The sequence below is a fragment of the Daphnia pulex genome, chromosome 4 (genome assembly GCF_021134715.1).
Source record: "Daphnia pulex isolate KAP4 chromosome 4, ASM2113471v1".
Lineage (NCBI taxonomy): Eukaryota > Metazoa > Arthropoda > Branchiopoda > Diplostraca > Daphniidae > Daphnia > Daphnia pulex.
This window is the reverse complement of record NC_060020.1, coordinates 2,182,776-2,200,776: the sequence shown is the minus strand read 5'-3', so window position 1 is coordinate 2,200,776 and position 18,001 is coordinate 2,182,776. Positions and strand designations below refer to the sequence as shown.

Below are 18,001 nucleotides of genomic sequence, written 5' to 3'. Positions count from 1 at the left end.
GTGTATACACGTATCAGCAACTTGAGAGAAGAAGAAAAGGAAATGGAGTGTACGGAAGCGAAGGAAAAGAGAGAGAGAAAAAAAAGGAGAAGAAGAGCTATCCCACGTGAAGCAGAGGTTAGACGTCGATGCCGAAGCTCTAGCTATCCTTCTTCCGCTTGACTTGATCTGGATGTTTTCTTCCTTAGCTTCTTTTCCTCACCCGAGGAATGAATTGATGATCAATGATGGATTGAACTGTGATTAGATTTCATCCCGTAATCGACCGAAACCATTTTTTCCTCCCTCTCTACAGACGCCGAATCGATGGAATTGGAATTCTTCCATCTCTTAACTCTCTCTCCCCCTTCCGTCATGGTGGGGGGGGACTGTATCAAGTTTTTTTTTCCTTCTATTTGATTACTCCCCAGTTGCCCTTGGGGAGGGAATGCTAAGGTTGTTTTTATGTCTTCCATTTCACGAGCTCTTCAAACTCTTTGCGCTTTGAAAGAATTTGACGACCGTTCTCTTCCGTTTTATTGCGGAACTTTTGGATGCGTCAGTAGGAAAAACGGATGCTGGATGGAGACTATGGGTCTTCCTTTTTTCTTTCTGTCTCTATTTTTATTTTCTCTTTTTCTTCCTTACTTTGTTCTTTTTCTTTGGATAACGAACTTGTCGGTACGTCGTAATTGATCAGTGATGGAACGAAGAAACTCTTCTCTTCTCTTTCTTTCGTTCTCTCTCCCTGACTGTCTTGGCGCTCTCTTTCCTTCCGCTATCCCAAAGTGATAATCAAATGATGGAGCGAGTCTTGGTGGTGGTGGTGGTGGGCCTCGCCCACTCACCCGACCCTCCTACTCTCTCTATCCTTTACACGCCACGGTTTTATATAAACAGGAGCTGGGAGCTGGGTGGGGGGATGTGGGGGCTTCGTGTCGTTATTCTCACTCACGCTGCCTCTTTCTCTCGTCTCTCTTCCCATGTCACGGTTCCGCCTATCATCCGACGTGTTCCACCACCGTTTCCGCCCAAAATCGACTTCTAGCCTCTCTCTCTCTCTTGTTTCGCCTTTTCCTATTCTATGTTTAACTTTTTCTCTTGGCGGTCTCAAAGGTCAAGTCATCAGCTGCGTTAGAAATGTCTATGTCAACCAAAATGCGCCTTTGTATTCGTGTCGTGTTGAGTTGATGATGAAGTCTCCCCCTTTTACGGCCACCTTATTAACGATTTAGAGCAAAATGTTTTTTTTTGGGGGGGGGTGGGGGGATGGAACGTGTACAATTTTCGTGGAAGAAAAAAGTTCTTTCAGACTAAGCGCAGAAAAAAAGAGAAAACAAAAAAACATAATGGACTAAAAGCTTCCTGACGGGAAGGGAGTGTCGCCAGTTAGTGGGAGGTTTTGGGATTTGACTGAGATCCCGAACGGTGCAATTGCGATGCATGAATAGCATGCCATTGACTACTACTACTACCAACCGCTACTTGCTGTCTTGCACCACACATTTTCCTCTTTGCTTCTTTTTCCATGCCAGACTGGCGGTAACTTGATTCGAATTCTGCTCTCTCGCTGTTACCTGATTAAATCAGATTTATTCAGGTGGAATGGACCGTATCCATAAAACCCCTAGATACATCCGATCCGTGCGTATATTTATGTTCCGTGTGTGTACCATCCGTGTAGCTCAGGAGTAGCTATTCGATTTCTTCCTCAGGTGTATCCCCTTCATTCCATCCTAAGTTTCCTACTACGATACGCGTACACTGACAGACACGCACGAACGTCTAATCATTTCATCCTCCCATTATCTTGGTGATAATGGCGATTGTGTTACACACACACACCTAGCGCTCCTTGTTTTCCTTTTTTCTTGCTCCGCTTGTCGCCCAAGGTGTAGTATTGATATATAATAGGGCCGCTGGCATTTCATTAATTCGGATGATGTCGTTATTAATGCTCCTCTTTCCTCGCCTTTGTCCGGCGCTTGTCAAATCGCCGTGCAAGAAGGAAGATGGATGCGGCCCAGCAGATAATGATGGCACGGCCACACTTGGCTGAACTTTGCGATCCTCGGTGAGAGGAAAAGAAAGAAAAAGAGCCTTAGGTCATGGAATAACATAGCCGTTTCTTATAGTTTGTTTTATTATCATTTAAAAGGGAAAGCAATAGCGAAAAAGAGGGAAAAAAAGGAAATGCAGTAAATTCTTTTTGATGGATCATTCATCAAAGGTTGCCAGAGGCTTGATTGCACTGCGACACGGACCGCGTCGTCAATGGATCTTCTCCTATTTCTTGCGCTTTCTTCTTCTTCTTCTTCTTCTCTGTACGAAATGTGTGTGTGGGTGCACCTAACGAAAAGGGAATCGCAGGACGATGAGAGACCCGTGGAACGGGCGACATCTTTCTTGCTTGGCCCGTTCGGACGAAATAAGTGGATGGGTGGGGGATGATGAATGATAAAGAGTAGTCGAAGAAGAATCGCCTTCCTCTACTTGTACTTCTCTCCGTTCGCTTGCTTTTCTTTCTCCCGTCTCTCCTCTCCTCCATTCATCTTCTTGTTCTCTACTGAAGCGAGCTATATTGCTTTCTAGTAGAGTATTAGGCTTATATCCTTCATGTTCCTCGTCTTCTTTCATTTTTGCATCGACGAAAACTTGAAGGGGACCAAGACTTTTTATCCCGCAAAAGCTGTTTCGCTTGAATAGTAACGATTAGCCGTCCCTTCCTTCTTCTTTACGTTCGATGGTCGCCTGCTGTTACGCACTGCTTATAGACTTGTCGTGTAGAGAAAAGCAAGGAAGGAAGGAACGAACACACTGCACGCAACTCTAGGCCGGCACGCACATTCAGGAAGATGTCCTCGTTGCTGGCTCGTTGTGTTTCTTTTGTAAGCAAGAGATTACCAGTTATTATTTCCATCCAGGGGCTGGCAGACGATAAAATACAGTTAATGACCAGGAAAATAAAGAAAGAAATATAGCCCCTCTCTCTCTCTCTCTTTCTCTCTAGTTTCATTGTCGCATTCTGCAATGTTGATCTGTTGCCAAAACGAAACAACAAAAAAGAGAGAGAGGGGGGGACAAGAAGTAAAGACACAAAAACAACTTTCTGGTTCATCTCTTTTTCTTACAAGTTAGATTGAATGGACTCTGTTTTCTTTATTTTATTTTATTCTCTTAATCTTTGTTAGCATTTGATTCTCAACGACGCAGGAACTCCTGGCTAGTTTCCCTTCTCAACCAATCCAGTTACTACTATATAACTCAGAGAATGTTTTTCGGATCTTAACTTTATTAGATGTGAATGACAAAAGGGGGGGGGAATGTTTGGGTTTGAGGTCGTCAAACAATAGGAGAGAGCACAAATATAATACTACTAAAAGGAAAGGAAGTATAATATATAAAAAAAAGAAGAAGAAGAGTCGGAGAGAGAGAAAACGGAGAGGTCAATATCAGGAAGTAATTGGTTCTGGGGTTTCCGCTTTTTCCTTGTATGTTGTGTAAGGACGGGCAAGTTAAAAAGGACTTCGAGTGCTGCCCAGGGACAAACCGACCGACGCCGTGTCCAGTCAACGTATACAGTATAGCTTAGACTGGACTTTGTGTGTGTCACGTAAATGGCACCGTCGAATAGGTTTTCAAAGAAAATGAGAGGCAATAGCTCGTCGGGTACTCCTGACGCTGTCGCTTCATCATCAGAACTCGATTGGGTTTATCTTCTTTTATTTTCGAGAATGAATGAGTCTTTGCATGAGCCGGGGAGTGGCTGGGGCTGGGCTCTGCTGGCCAGATAGAGAATCGATGACTGTACCAAAACTCCCTATTTGATTTGAAAAGCCACCAGAGATGTAGATGTAGATGCCGTCGTGAAAGAAAAGTTGACGGTGGGGTGGGGAACGTGACTGGACAATAGACAGTCGCCCATCTCGAAAGATGAGAGAGAGAAGAAAAAAAGTGCTGCTGTGTGTCAATGCCTCCTCGACTCTTTTGAGTCGATAACGAACAAGAGGAGGATATCCAGCAACTCATCAAATGTTGTTTAGGCTTTCACGACGCGCCATTTCCGCCCTTTTGTGCGGATCTCTGTGCAACTCTGCATGTGGGGTGGGTGTGTGTGTGTGTGTTTGACTTGAAATAGTTATAGATTCCCCTATTTATTGTGTGATACCAAACAGAAGCCTTTTCTTGTTTCTCTCTATTTTTTATTACGTTTTCCGTATTGGGGTGGGGTGGGGTGGGGGAACCTTCGCGGGCGGCTGTGGGATATAAATAGAAGTTACAGGAGAGAGACAGGTTTCTTTTGTGGGTGTCGCCGGGAAACGTGTTGGGCATTTTGAGTCGAGGTCAGCACTTCAGAAAAGGCAAGAATTCGTGGATCTCGTGACACGCGGCGCTATCGTCGCCGTGTCGCGTATACGGATTGCGTGAAATGGGTGTCGCAAACATTAACATGACGCGCCCATCAAGTTTTTTTTTCCATCTTTTCGAATTTTCGAAATAAAACAAACACAAAGCGGACGTTCGTGACAGAGTAGGAAAAAAATAAAATAAAAATTGTGCGTGTTTCTACGCAGTTGTGACGGATGTTTAACTGTTGACGAGTTTTTTTTTTATTGTTTAAGTTCGCAATTTATTTGGCGTTTTCGGTGCTTGACCTTTTCAATGTTTGTGATTTTGATTTGTTGGATTTATTTTTGTCGTCATTTTTATTTAGGTCTCCGCAAAGTGTACCCGTACTACTTTACTTTCACGACGTTCACCAAAGGTCGCTGGGTTGGAGAAAAGATCCTTGACGTCTTTGCCAGAGAGTTCCGAGCCCATCCCGTCGAGGAATACGTAAGTCACTTTTGATTTACAGTCATAAAAGTTGTTGTTGAATTTGAAATGTGAGAGATTCGCTCTGCTCTGCTTTATTTTATTTTATTTTTTTATTTTTTCTTATTATTATTGTCAACCGAAGGGACTCGGTTGACGGGGGGAATTGAAATCAGGTTTAAACTTGTTATGTCCCTCCTGCTGCGTGTTATGTATACTACTACCGTACCCCCTTCTCTATCCGCCCGTTCGTTCGTTCGTCTGTCTATCCGCTTGAAGAGTGGGAAACACGCGCTGTCATTCTTCTCGACGGTAGCAGCTGCAGAAACACGGGGCCCTCCTGTCGGTTGACACACACGCGAACAAACGCGTGACTCTTTGGTTTTCAATCTTGTCGGGTCGTCATTTCACGCTTTAGCTGTTCTTTTCTTGATTCTTCTTTCGTTTCTTTTTTTTAGGGGGGGGGGGGGAGGAGGATTCGTTTTCTTGTTTTTTTTTTTTTTTTTTTTTTTTCAATTTCATTTTCCCTCTGTGTGTGTGTGTGTTTGCTCGGTTGCCGTTTCCACGGGATGTTATTTATCCCGTCTGCTTTTGACCGACAATTTCCTGCCAGGGGGTGTCTCGTAGGAGGAACGGGTCGAGCGTGATTGAAGGAAAATATTGGGGCGGATCTTATTGGTTTCACGTTTCAAATCGTTAATTTTCGAGGAGAAAATCGTTGACGTTCCATTTGTTGTTGTCGTAGGAGCGGTGCATTAAATCCGGATCGCTGACCGTCAACTATGAGAAGGTGGATATCGACTACCGACTGAAGCACAACGACCTTTTGGCCAACATCGTGCACAGGTAAGAAGCCGCCGCAATCATCTCATCTTTTCTCTTTCTTTTTCTTTGTAGTCACTTTGATCGTGTTTCTTTTTTATCTGATTTTGGAGGGATTTTTATTTTCTGAATTAGTTTTAAAAGAGAATTCAATTGGCTTGTAGCGATCACCGACGTTAGCTCATTGAAATTTCAAACGTCGATGATTGGTGCGAATTTAAAAACAAACAAAAACTCAAACCGGCATGATAGGCTAATAGCTCTATACACGTATCATAGACGAAAACGAGAAACATGACGTCGCTCTAACCACGTTGTTGTTGATTGTGTGTTGTTCTGCTTGCGACCTGCTGATTGAATGGCGATGGACAAACAAACTGTACAATTTAAAAAAAAAAAAAAAAAAAATCAAACAAACAAACGAACGAAACAAAATAAAAAAACGGCTGCGCAGACACGAGAGGCCCGTGATTGGGGATGCAGTGAGCATCGTCCACCTCGACGAGGACTTGGTGGTTGTGCACAAGCCTCCCTCCGTCCCTGTAAGTTGTCACTCTTCTTTAATGATGTTCGTTGTTGTTGTTGTCATTGTTCTTGTCGTGATCGTTCGTTGACTGGCAAATCCCTAAAAACAACCAATCCCTTGTGGCGTCATTGTCTTTCTTCATTCCTCATGACGAAAAAAAGAAAAAATCCTTTTCTACCCCCCTACTCTTGGTCCCCCTATTTTTCTTTTTTTATTCCTGGAAGATAACGAAAAATTTAATCCCTCCCCGCCTAATCCTCCCTTGCAATCTGGTGCACAACATATATATATATCTAGTAGTACGTGAAAACCGAACCAATCAGCATTCAGTCGTGCTGGGCATCTCTCTAGTTGTGTATGGAGTACGTATCGAAAATCCCTCAAGGCATCCACAACATCCGTCTCCCCCCTCTATCCCCCATTCCGTTCGTGATTAGGATACGATCCGGAAACGAAAGAAGATTTTGAGGGGAGGTGGATGTTGTGCATCTCTTTGATCCTGGAGAGAGTTTGGAGTGCTGCCGAGTTTGTGAAGGATTTCAAAGACAATCAACAACAGTAGAGAGAGCTAGAGAGATGGAGAGAGCAAAGCTAATATCGCCCACATGATTAGCAACCGTTTCTTGCATCACATCACAGCTTGCGTACGTGGGGCTCGGGAACACATAGGCCCAAACACTTGGACCAAGTGACGGGCGCCTAGAGAAAACGGACGGAGACCTTCCTGCGAGGTATCTCATAACAGATGTCTCTATATTTACTGGGGAGAAATAAAGATTGGAAGCGGAGGGGGAAATGTGGAATGGAACCCAGACGACTGATCGAGTATCGATCGAGGATCGCTTGACACTCGAGCGAAAATGCTTGAAACATAAAAGACAAGAAGAACGATGGAACGATATCGCCGTCTTGGCCGAGACCAAATGTCTCTCCGATAATGAGATTACAAGACTCGATAGTAGAGTTATCATGTGAGAAACGAGGCGTAACGATGCCAGAGGAGGCAGAGAACATTCTTTTGATCTGATTCTGGCCGCTTCCTGGAATGAAGAAGAAGAAGAGAAAAAAGTCGTGTTGCGAGTTTTTCTGTTTCTTCCCTATCTCGAATTTGAACGAAATTTGTTTCCTCTCAAATCGTACGATGAAGTCGATTTTTCGTCGTCATTAACGACGACATAATTGCTCGCATTGGACACGAATTTAAGACCTGGAGGTTGATGGATAATTGAAGAATTGAAATCAACTTGAGTGCGGACGAGAAGAATAAGAATGCGACATGCATTTCAAGTTGCCAAGAACGGCGGAAGGGACTGCTGTGATTTCGGCGGATGCGCACGGCCTTCATCCGCTTGTCCACGAGAAAGGACGACGGACTTTGGTTCAGCGTCGCATCAATTTGGCGCATAAAAAGAAACGAATAAAAACGCAAGGCGGATTTGTTCCCCTATCTTCTCCCTACTCGCCCTAGTTTCGACCAGATTGAATCGGATGCGATTACAAAAGACACAAAAGAATGGCAGAGTTGTCGTCACGCATCTCGTTGGTTGTCTGCGGAGACGTGGCAGGTGGACGTGTGGTGCGCATCTCAATCGTCTCCATGTTCTATAGGGTTTGGAGAACTTTCACCATCACTCACACCCATGAAAAGAAATGATGGTATTTGTAGTCTTTTTTTCTTTTCTTTTTTACCCCCCTTTTCTTTCCTATTTTCTGTCCCTCTGCCATTTTATTTCCGTGTCTCTTGTGGGATAAGGAACGGGCGAAAGGTCCTGCTTCTGTCTGTTTGAATAAGACTTGGACGTGTTCCGCTTTTCTTCGCCGGCTGTGTCGTCGTCGTTTTTTGGTCTGGCAGAACTACTATGTCATTGTCGGCTTGGGGCGAATAACATCCGTACGGTTTTCTGTGCCCCCCTTTTTTCTCTGCTGCGCTTCAATAGTCTTACCACCAGCACTGGTCTCTTTATGTCTGTGTCTACTATACACCTTGAATCTCCGGCAAATATATAAGAGCAATGTGTGTAAAAAGGATGCGTGGAATTGGGGATCGATCGATTGACTTACGCCCCTGCGCATACTCGAAGCAACTCGATGGATGTAATGGAGTTGATCTTTTTTTGCTCTTCCTCTCACCCTCTCTCGCGTGTGCTTTTTTTTTCTATTTGTACGCCTTGGCAAAGACTGTGTGGTAGTTTATTTTTTCGGGGGAGGGAAATGTGGCAATCCAATCAGAAGGCAGCCATCCATTGGTGTAATTTTGAAATAGGAGCGCGAGAATCTTGAATGCGTAGGCGCCGCCACCTATCTCGAGCGACAAAGTCATAAAGTTGTTAAGAGCTACAGCAAATAAGGCCCTGCGATCTTTCCAACTTTTTCTTTTATTTTCTCTTTTTTATTATTTTTTATCATTTATTCCGTAGTCGTCTTTATACTCTGAGTCTTCGCAGTTGACTGGTTCTAGGAGTGTAATGAAATGAAGCCAATCGCCTTGATGAAGGAACTCACTCGAGAGAGACAGAGTGAAAGTCGTCCGTTTACGCCGTTTGCACTCGCCACCTCTTTGTCGAGAGACGCTTGCCGACACATCCGACACGTTTTTTTTTTTATTATTTTTCTCTCTCCTGTCGTTTTTGTTCCCTTTGTGCTTTGCTCGCCCTTCCGCAACTATTGCCATGGCGTAAACAATCGAGAGATCAACCAATAAACAAACGCCTTGCGTTTGCGTCGGTGAGCGCACGTGTTTTCTTTTTTCTGGGGATTGTTCTACCGAATTTTTGCTGTTTATTTTTGATTTAATCTTTTTAGTTTTAGTTTTTTTTTTTACTTTTCTTCTTCTTCTATTATATCTTTGTTTTTCCAGTTCTGAATGTTGATGTGTGCATTTTTTTGTTTTGTTTATTTGATTTTATCTATTGATTCGAACCCCCCTTATTGCCTTGCATCCCATCCACCGTACGCGCTTGATGGAAAAATATCGGGACCTTATTTGATTGACGCTGGCGCCGTTTTGCTGCTTGGCCGCGCTCCCATCCGAATATTACCAACGACTCATTCTGGCTTTCCTCGGTTCACAAATGACACAGACATGAGGTGCCGGTAGAGTCGAAGATCATCGAAATCGTCTATCAAGATGACGACATGATTGTGATAGACAAGCCATGTTCCGTACCGGTACGTAAAAATGAAAAAAAGTCGAATGTAGATTCGGCACGAGACTTGGCCATCGGCCGTCTCTTTTGAAAACGTGCACTTAACACAAGCGCTCTCACTTTAAATGTAATTTGACGTATTTTGACTCAATTGGAACCATCTTTTCCCCTCTCTTCAAAGTGGGCTACTTTCTACTTTACTCGGTTGTTTTGACTTGTGTTTGCCAACTGCGGCTCAACTCTTTCCCGTTTCGCTCCCCCCCTTCCTTCTTGGGTTTTTATGACCTAAGACGTCGTTGGCCTTTTGGATTTGATGATAAGAGAGAAGGACGATGAAGAAGCCTGGCTCTCTCCCTCACTCGACTCTCTTAACGTCTCAATCTTGTTGCAATGTTTCCTCGACTCCACTTCTCTTTGGACGACATGCGATTCGAGAGAAACATATCCATTACAGAAAATAGGATCGCCATCTCTATGCTCCACGACTCGGAACGCTCGATTGCCTCGCTCGGTTTATTTTTTGAGTGTATGGAGTCACTTGGGGGGCCAATCCGAGGGATGATGTTGTTGCTGCTGCCTCGTCGGGAGGGTTTTAGTCTAACACCGACTGGGGGGAAAGAAGAGAACAGATAGAGTAGGAGTAGGGAAAAAAACGGAGATTTTGTTTAGTGTTACAAGGGATACTAGATGGATAGACAAGCCCAATCTCGGCTCACGCACGTGCTCACTGAAGATGATAGTGTACCAGGTTGTACATCCCGATGTTTGTATTCTCTTCTCCCTAATCTTCCTCACCTTACTTCTCACTCTCTTTCTCTCTCTTTATCCCTTATTTATTTTGCCGTTTGCCAAGGATTGTTGTCTCCTTATTACGACCCATTTTCGTTTCGTGTTGGCTGTAAACTTTTCGCTATTTCCCCGCCACTTTTGTTTTCATGTTCCGACGTGTCACCTTGTCCACGTCTGTAGATAGGAGACGCCATCCTGGCTCAATCGTTCCGGCGACTGCTGGCGCGTTGGTTGCAATAGCAGGCTCTAATCAAATATGCACTCTAGTGTATGCAGAATTGCAGATGATGCTCGACTACATTATCTGCGTATGTCTGCCTGCTCCTGCCACCCAGCAGTCGACATGAATATTGGATTTGGACGTTTTTTTCTAAAGGGAGGGAGCACGTAGAACTTTTTTGGGGAAAAAGGAGTAGAAATCGATTGGTAAATACGGGTTTTCTATATCTGGTTCAGTCTACGGATAGTTCAATCCAATAAAGACGGAAACCCTGGAACGATTAGCTGGATGGCGATACGTGCTTTCGATCTAACCTTTTACCTCCTAGCTTTCGCCCTCACCCCCGCCCATCATTCCGTCTCAATTGAAAATGAAATTCTTTTGATGTTCAACCGGCATTAACTGGTTCGTTTCCGGACGGCGCGTGTATGTGTGTTATTTAGGTTCATCCGTGCGGACGCTACCGCCACAACACGGTGGCTTTCATCTTGGCCAAAGAGCACAACTTGCGCAACTTACGGACGATCCATCGACTGGATCGGCTCACGTCCGGTCTGTTAATGTTCGGCAGGAACCAGGAGAAAGCCCGACAGATGGAAGTGCAGATCCGCACGCGCCTCGTCTCCAAGGAGTACGTCTGCAGAGTCGGAGGCGAATTCCCGAGGTAATTTCACTGACAATTGCTTCCCCTTGACATGCTTTGCTGCCCTTTCTCTCTCTTATCTTCCACTCCCTCCTCCTCCTCCTCCTTCCTTCCTTCCCTGTTCTAATATTAATTGGTTTATTTGTTACAATCAAGCCATGGATTCATCATAACCGAGTCGGGGTTTTGTATAGGACATGTTTGGATGTCTCGTTATTTTATTGACTTTGCCCCATTGGTCGTTGTGAAAATGCATAGAAGCTAATCCGTGTTCCGGATGATCGCATTCTGTGTTCGGCCCTTTGATTTGTTGTAATCATATTCCAAATTGATTTTCGTTTGCCAGTGGACACATCATGTGCACGGAACCGATCGAAGTGGTCAGCTACAAAATCGGTGTTTGCCGGGTCTCCCCCAAAGGCAAGGACTGTCAAACGGAGTTCGAGCGCCTCTCGTACAATGGAAAGACCAGCGTCGTCCTTTGCAAGCCTCGCACCGGCCGGATGCACCAGATCAGAGTTCATCTGCAGTACCTCGGTAAGTCAAGGGAATTTCACGTCCGTCTCGGGGGAATCGCGAGCGACGGGGTGACTTACTTACTTACTCAACAAAAACCCGCACGCCCATTGTTAATTGGATCCGAGGTCTTTCCGTCATGATCACAAGAGTGGAATTTGGATCGCTGGATCGCTGGATCGCTGATTATTCAGTTAAATTGACTTGCCCTCGGTCGAGCGACTTGCATTAGTTAAAATCCTTCTGTACTGGTACTTGACTCAACGACGGGTATAGTGCTTGTTATGCCGCCCCCATAGTTGCTTTGAAATTGTTCGTCCTTTTGCCCACCTGCCATCTGAAATCGTGCGTAACTAGACGCCAGTAAATGTTGTGCTCACCGGAGACTTAAGGATCACTATCCACTTATTAATCATAACGTGGAGGGAGGCAGTAACAGTAAACAGTCCTTGGACGATATGGCAAGCTCAAGTCGCTCATTATTATGTGGAGGAAGCGGAGTATCTGGATTTAACGACGCAATATTGTTTTTATCTTTCCAGGATATCCGATTGCCAACGACCCCTTGTATAATCACGTTGTTTTCGGTCCGGAGAAAGGCAAAGATGGCAACATTGGAAAGACGGACGAAGAATTGATCCATGACTTGATCTCGATCCACAACGCCGAAAACTGGCTGGGAGGCGAAGGTGATGACTTTGCCCCCAACTTTTTTAGTGGCGTCATACCACCGGAAGCGACAGGCGTAGCGACTCCGTCGAGCAGCTCTGGGGGAATGGCCAGTGGAGTCTCTAGCAGAAGCCAAACTCCTGATGCAGCCGCATCCAAAGAGGCGCCAACGGCAGTCGTATCGCTTCCGGAATTCAAACCCAACAGCGCCGACACGGAAATTGAGGCGACCCAGGATCAAGTCAGCACCGAGACGCTGACCGATCCGTCTCCCTTGGCTACATTATCCCTATCGCCCTCGGGAGCTGTGCTCGAGTCCGAGTGTTCCGTTAATGAGAAACCGGCCAGCCCAACGGACAACGTCAAAAGTGAGAATGACGGTGTCGCTGACGATAGCGCAGTTAAACCGGAAGAAAACACAGATCACATTGATCGCAATTCACCTGAGGCCCCCAATAAAACAAATGACGGTCAGTTTTGTTGTTAAGTTATTACCATTGTTGTATCGTTTCTCATTGCTATGATTTAAAATCATTATTATAGATTCAGCCGTTGATAGCTACAATTCCGACAAAGTTACATTCGATGAGCATTGCTTCGAATGTAAGACGCGCTTCCGTGATCCCAAGCCTAAAGACTTGATGATGTTCCTTCACGCTTGGCGTTACAAGGTATGGATTAACTTGACATTGTTTTTAATCACAGTTTGCTTAACAAAACAAAAAATGTTTGATAGGGGCCTGGATGGTCGTACGAAACACAGTTACCCACCTGGGCGCAATCCGATTGGCAAAATGACGAATATTAGGGATAATGTCGAGAATCACATTTGTGATTCCTCGGTCCGGTAACTTTGGTCTACCAACTAGGAGAATGAAGAAAGAGAAGTAAAACATATAATTACTAAGTTGAGAATGAATATGTTGTTCAATATTGATTGAAAGGAAAAAGTTAATGACAGTGTCCACTCTGCATCAGACAGTGGGGAACTCAAACTCACGTCTGTAGCGAAAGATTGATTACCTTAGTGGTCATCTACGCGTCTCTTGTCTGTGTGTCATTTGTGCCTTGTTTTCTTTTTCGAGTGCAGTTCGCGTTATTGTCGTATTCCGGCCGATTGAGTTGTGAACATATCAAGAGACAAAATGTTTTCAGTTTTCTGTTCTCCTCAACGATTTACTTTGAAATACATCTGACCCGGCGTAGGCATCCCATCGACATTGTTTCGATAGATATGATCATGCCGGAGTCAATAAATGTTGATTGTCTATCAAAAGAAAAAAGTAGAAGAAAGAACGAAAGAAAGAAAAGATATCCCCCTTAACGAAATCTAAGAACAGAAGTAAAATTATTTTTCAAGAGAAACAAAAGTTGTCGAATGGCAATAGTTCCAGGAATCTTTCATCAACGATTCCTTCGGCCGACAGTCTCCACTATGGTACTCCATTGGTGTTTTTTTGTGAACCTTTTTCTCTTTTTCACTTACTTACTTTACAGCTTTCCGTCTTCTTTATTCATTCTTTATTATTTGACACAACTTTAATTGAAATTCAACCCAATGCAGTGCAGGTCACTGCTCGCGCACTGTGGAAAACATCGGCTACCACGGATGTGTCCCTTCCTTTATTACCCGTAGCTTGTTGGGACTGTAATTTCACATTATAGTGATCCTTATTTTCAATTTCATTTCTTATTCTCGGTCCTCTTGTGTTGTGTTCTGTAGTATTCGACTAATACAATTAGCCCTTTAAAGGGCAAGCCCACATTATCCTTCGACATTCGCGAAATGTTTTCTAAAAGTATCATTTCTTAGGACCCGACACTTTGCTTCACTTGTTTTCACTTGCACAAAAACAGCTGTCTAGAAATTTCAACAAAACATTTTGAAGAAAGAAATTAAGTGGATTGATTTTAGTTAACAGGATAATCACTCAGCCATATAGTAAGACATGAGCACTTTGTATTTTGTCATCACCAAATTCACAACTCGCTTTCACTTCAATAATTCATTAAATTTAGGGACAAATGGAATGTAGATTGGGACGGATTGTAAAAAAAAAGGAGTAATCATGTTTAGAGTCAACATTAAAAATTATGTCAATTTTGGAAGATCCGTTGAGATTGGCAAAAAAAAATAAGTATCTTTAAATCCCACGCGTAATAAAATCTCTTCTAGATCCTTCCTCTACCACTGTTTTTAGTTTCAAAAAGTTTCTTAACAAAGTAAACCTGTACAACAAAGCAAGCAATAACCACGACGCACTGAGCAATAGACCAATTTTGCACGTAAGTCTCGTTATCCAATAGAAGATTGTAGTCACGGGCTTCTCTGCTTCTGGCCAATTGCTGCATTTGTAAAATTCCTTGAATTCGTTTATCGACGCCTTGAAGTATATTCTAAGGGGTTAAAATTATGGAAATGAGCACAGTACCGGATGCAGGAAATTTCTTTAACTTACTGTGCAGTTTTCGGCACTAACGTCAATATCTTTTAGTTCCTGAGTAAATTTTTCCCATTGGTCATACCTAATTGATAAAAAAAGTAGAATTTCAAACATGGAAAAGTTCCAAATGTGAAACGCCTACCTGAAGGTTGTGATATAAAGATTGACTAATTTGGCAGCAAATCGAGAGAACTGATTGTCCACACAGATCCCATAATATCCACCAGTAGGTGATACTTCTTGGAACTCAGATGCAGGTTTCCATTGATAAGGATGAACTAACTGGCCGCTAGGGTTTCTTATTGCAAATCCAGCCATACCATCTCCTCCACGAAGAACCTGAATGGGAATTAGGGAAATTAGAAAATTAAGGAAACTGCAGAAATTCGAGCTAAGAAATGTGTTTACCTGAAAGCTGACATAAATAGTTGCGCCTTTCTGGACAAATTGGAAATAACACTCCTCTTTTCCAGGATCAACATGAACCTTGTATTCCATGGCAACAGCAGGAGCATCATCAGCATTTTCATCAAAGAGTGGCATGGTCATAGGAGGCTGTGCAATATGGATTGGCGGTTGACCTGGATGTGGTTGAGGAGGCATTTGCCCTTGGCCAGGATGAATCGGCATCATCGGTACTTGGCCAGGATGCATTTGTTGCATGGGAACCTGACCAGGATGCATTTGTTGCATGGGAACCTGACCAGGATGCATTTGCTGCATCGGTACTTGTCCTTGGATTGGCATTTGCTGCATCGGTACTTGTCCTTGCATTGGTATTTGCTGTTGCATAGGTACTTGCTGTGGCATAGGTACTTGCTGTGGCATAGGTACTTGCTGTGGCATAGGTACTTGTTGTTGCATAGGTACTTGCTGCATCGGAACTTGTCCTTGGATTGGTTGTTGCTGTTGTATTGGTTGTTGCTGTTGTATCGGAATTTGCTGTTGTATCGGAGCTTGTCCTGGAACTTGTTGCTGCATCGGTACCTAAGTAAGGAAAAATGTTATAACCATTTAAAACTTTTATCTATTTTATGATTCATTTGTACTTGTCCTTGTTGTTGGATTGGTTGTTGCTGCCCAGGTTGAGCATGTTGTCCATTTACACGAGATACAATTAAGAGCATAAAAATTAAAAACATTTTAAAAAAAGTAAAAATTATCCGGTCCGATTCCATATTGTCAAAGCCAGAAGTTGACACGACGTGTACCTCAAAACAGCAAGGCCAGGTATTATTTTAATTTCGTACCTGTCAAAATTAAATGTTTGAAAATATTATGTAACAAATAATAAAATATTACGAATAAAATCCTAAATATAAATAGAGCATGAAAAAACCAGACTATACTGTTATGAATATTCATAAAGTTTGTCCCGAAATAAATTGAACAAGTTGGCAACAGCCACTGAATGCGACTGAAGAAAACATATTACGTCGACTCAAATTCTTTGAAAGTATGAACGGTTCATTCTTAGTTCTTACGTTAGTGGTTATTTGATTATTTACGAATGGAGAAAAGCAAACAACATTCTTATTTGACTAGGCGCAACAAGGCAGCAAATTTTGAAGAAAATGAAAATCCCGGAAAAAAGTCGCCAGCTTTGTCCAGGATTAAAAATGTCGAAACTGCTGAAGTTGCAAAATACATCATGATTTCTGGATATGCCAGTCCACCTTGTAGGCAGCCGAACACATTTAGCCAGCAAAGCGAAAGTGAAGTCGTATGGGACTTGACTTCACCAAGTGCAAGGAAATATACAGTAATGCTAAGTGATAAAAAGACAAGCACACCAAACCAAACTCCTACCCGTAAAAGGGAGCTGAGACCTCATATTGCTCGATGTAAGAAGAATATTGTGCTTGCAGAAGACAAAAATAATGATGTAGTGAACGAACTTGCAATGTTAAATGATTTGCTCAATAAACAAGCACAAACAATCATGACTCCCCCTCGTTCTGCCAAAGGAAGTGTCATAGACAGTAGTGAGTTGCTGATTGATAAAAATAAATCTGTCTTACAAGGTAAGAAACTTATAATTTGTTTATTTTAAAATTTTATGTAATTGACACTATTTCTGCAATTTAGAGAGCCTGAATACCAGTGATGCATTTGGCAATGACAGCTTCTTCAGTGAATCAGTACTTTTAAGCACTCAAGCTTTGGAAGAGGAAGCAATTGGTTGTAACCCAACTCCATCCAAAAAGAAGAAAAATGAATCTTTAATAACTCCATCCTCATCCCCAACAAACAATTCCACTATCTTTGTGTTTAATCAGCCAAGTCCAGAGAATGTTGCTCGTAGAAGTTTTGATTTGGATTCTGAAGAGTTAATTCCAAACAAGAGTCTTGATAATTTTGGTAAGTATTCCTTTACTTAAAACACTTAATCGACATCTCATTAAATCCCTGTATTTTTGTTATTTAGTATCGCCGAAATCAGTTACCACAAAACTTCCGGTTGCAATAGATCAACGAGCAATACCCTTGGCTTCACAACCCCGAACACTTCACAACTCCACAGCATGTGTTAACCAATCTTCTTCGTCGAAAGTGGGAAAACCCAGCACATTTAATCTAACAGAAAAAAATATTCCTAAACCGCAAGTAAACGAAGTAAAACCAACCTACAGGGCCGGAACGTCAATTCCATCGTTAAGGTCCAACCAAACTCCCCAATATGCCAATGCAGATCGCAATAGAAACGTGTGCCCCGACTCATCTAGATCTCAAAAATCAACTTTGTCTGTTCAAGTGAAACCGTTTTCAGGAATTTCTCACGGCATTGGGATTACAAGACTAGTGAATAATCCAGTCAATAATAAGAAACCAGTTCATCAAACCAATTTTGTTGCGCCACCTGAAAAGGTTAAATCACAAGATCCATTTGATGACGACGACGATGATCTTCTTTGTGCAATGAGTGCTGTCGCGAAAGAAGCTGAAAGCCAATATGGTAAATTTCGATATAAAAGTATAGTTCAATTTAATTAGAAACTAATTTGTTTTTCTTCTAATTGGTAACTTAGTGCCAGTAACCTGTAAAACAGAATTTGACGATGACGACGACTTTACCCAGCCAGATGTACTGGCGTTTATCAGTCAAATCGAAAGTAATACCTTGTATAAATTTTCAAAGATTCAAAATTTAATTAGCATTTATCTGTCTCTCTTAAACAGCACAAGCAATTCAGACAGTAAAGTCAACAGCCGAACTGTTGGAAGAAAAAAGGCAAGCGGCTATCCGGAAACGCGAACAGAAATTGATGAGCCGCCGTTAAGAGTATTTGCGTTTCCTACCGTACTGCTGGCATGAGCATGAAAATCTTTGTTCTTTTGTCAATCAGTGAGCATGGTTTGTAAGTTATGATTCAGAATTTAAAATATTTCGCTAGAATTACATAAACTCGGTAAAGTTAAAAACAAACGTCT

At 42.8% G+C, this 18,001-nt stretch overlaps 3 protein-coding genes across 11 annotated transcripts in view; 2 read left to right on the top strand and 1 right to left on the bottom strand.

Annotated features, from left to right (window-relative positions):
- Window positions 1-13,893, top strand: part of LOC124192886 (RNA pseudouridylate synthase domain-containing protein 2-like) — a 40,264-nt gene extending 26,371 nt beyond the window's left edge. For 6 of the 9 annotated variants that reach the window (XM_046586427.1, XM_046586430.1, XM_046586428.1 and 3 more), the window contains 8 exons: window positions 4,694-4,815; window positions 5,540-5,640; window positions 9,223-9,310; window positions 10,741-10,961; window positions 11,287-11,477; window positions 11,999-12,595; window positions 12,669-12,796; window positions 12,862-13,893. In XM_046586427.1, coding sequence (XP_046442383.1) covers window positions 4,694-4,815; window positions 5,540-5,640; window positions 9,223-9,310; window positions 10,741-10,961; window positions 11,287-11,477; window positions 11,999-12,595; window positions 12,669-12,796; window positions 12,862-12,933 — 1,520 coding nt within the window. In that variant the 3' untranslated portion in view covers window positions 12,934-13,893. Of the gene's footprint in view, window positions 1-4,693; window positions 4,816-5,539; window positions 5,641-6,070; window positions 6,159-9,222; window positions 9,311-10,740; window positions 10,962-11,286; window positions 11,478-11,998; window positions 12,596-12,668; window positions 12,797-12,861 lie in introns of all 9 variants that reach the window. The other 3 variants (XM_046586426.1, XM_046586433.1, XM_046586425.1) reach the window with 1 other exon arrangement.
- Window positions 13,894-14,040: 147 nt separating this feature from the next.
- LOC124192890 (glutenin, high molecular weight subunit DY10-like) lies at window positions 14,041-15,796 on the bottom strand. The gene is made up of 5 exons (XM_046586436.1): window positions 15,619-15,796; window positions 14,978-15,556; window positions 14,712-14,908; window positions 14,585-14,651; window positions 14,041-14,522 (listed from the first exon to the last, which is right to left on the bottom strand). Exons 1-5 carry the CDS (start codon window positions 15,745-15,747, stop codon window positions 14,298-14,300), a joined length of 1,197 nt encoding a protein of 398 aa, XP_046442392.1. The 5' UTR covers window positions 15,748-15,796; the 3' UTR covers window positions 14,041-14,297.
- A 165-nt stretch (window positions 15,797-15,961) lies between these two features.
- LOC124192889 lies at window positions 15,962-17,992 on the top strand. Its single transcript, XM_046586435.1, has 5 exons — window positions 15,962-16,593; window positions 16,658-16,930; window positions 16,998-17,525; window positions 17,599-17,682; window positions 17,750-17,992. Exons 1-5 carry the CDS (start codon window positions 16,080-16,082, stop codon window positions 17,848-17,850), a joined length of 1,500 nt encoding a protein of 499 aa, XP_046442391.1. The 5' UTR covers window positions 15,962-16,079; the 3' UTR covers window positions 17,851-17,992.
- The last annotated feature ends 9 nt before the right edge of the window (window positions 17,993-18,001 follow it).

Excerpts from the sequence above, each read along its gene's own strand:
- LOC124192890 (XM_046586436.1), bottom strand. The coding sequence starts at position 15,747 with ATGGAATCGGACCGGATAATTTTTACTTTTTTTAAAATGTTTTTAATT. Across the intron at positions 14,909-14,977 it reads CTATTTATGTCAGCTTTCAG|GTTCTTCGTGGAGGAGATGG; the intron begins GTAAACACATTT and ends ATTCCCATTCAG. Across the intron at positions 14,652-14,711 it reads CTTTATATCACAACCTTCAG|GTATGACCAATGGGAAAAAT; the intron begins GTAGGCGTTTCA and ends TTTATCAATTAG.
- LOC124192889 (XM_046586435.1), top strand. The coding sequence starts at position 16,080 with ATGGAGAAAAGCAAACAACATTCTTATTTGACTAGGCGCAACAAGGCA. Across the intron at positions 17,526-17,598 it reads AGAAGCTGAAAGCCAATATG|TGCCAGTAACCTGTAAAACA; the intron begins GTAAATTTCGAT and ends TTGGTAACTTAG. Across the intron at positions 17,683-17,749 it reads GTTTATCAGTCAAATCGAAA|CACAAGCAATTCAGACAGTA; the intron begins GTAATACCTTGT and ends TCTCTTAAACAG.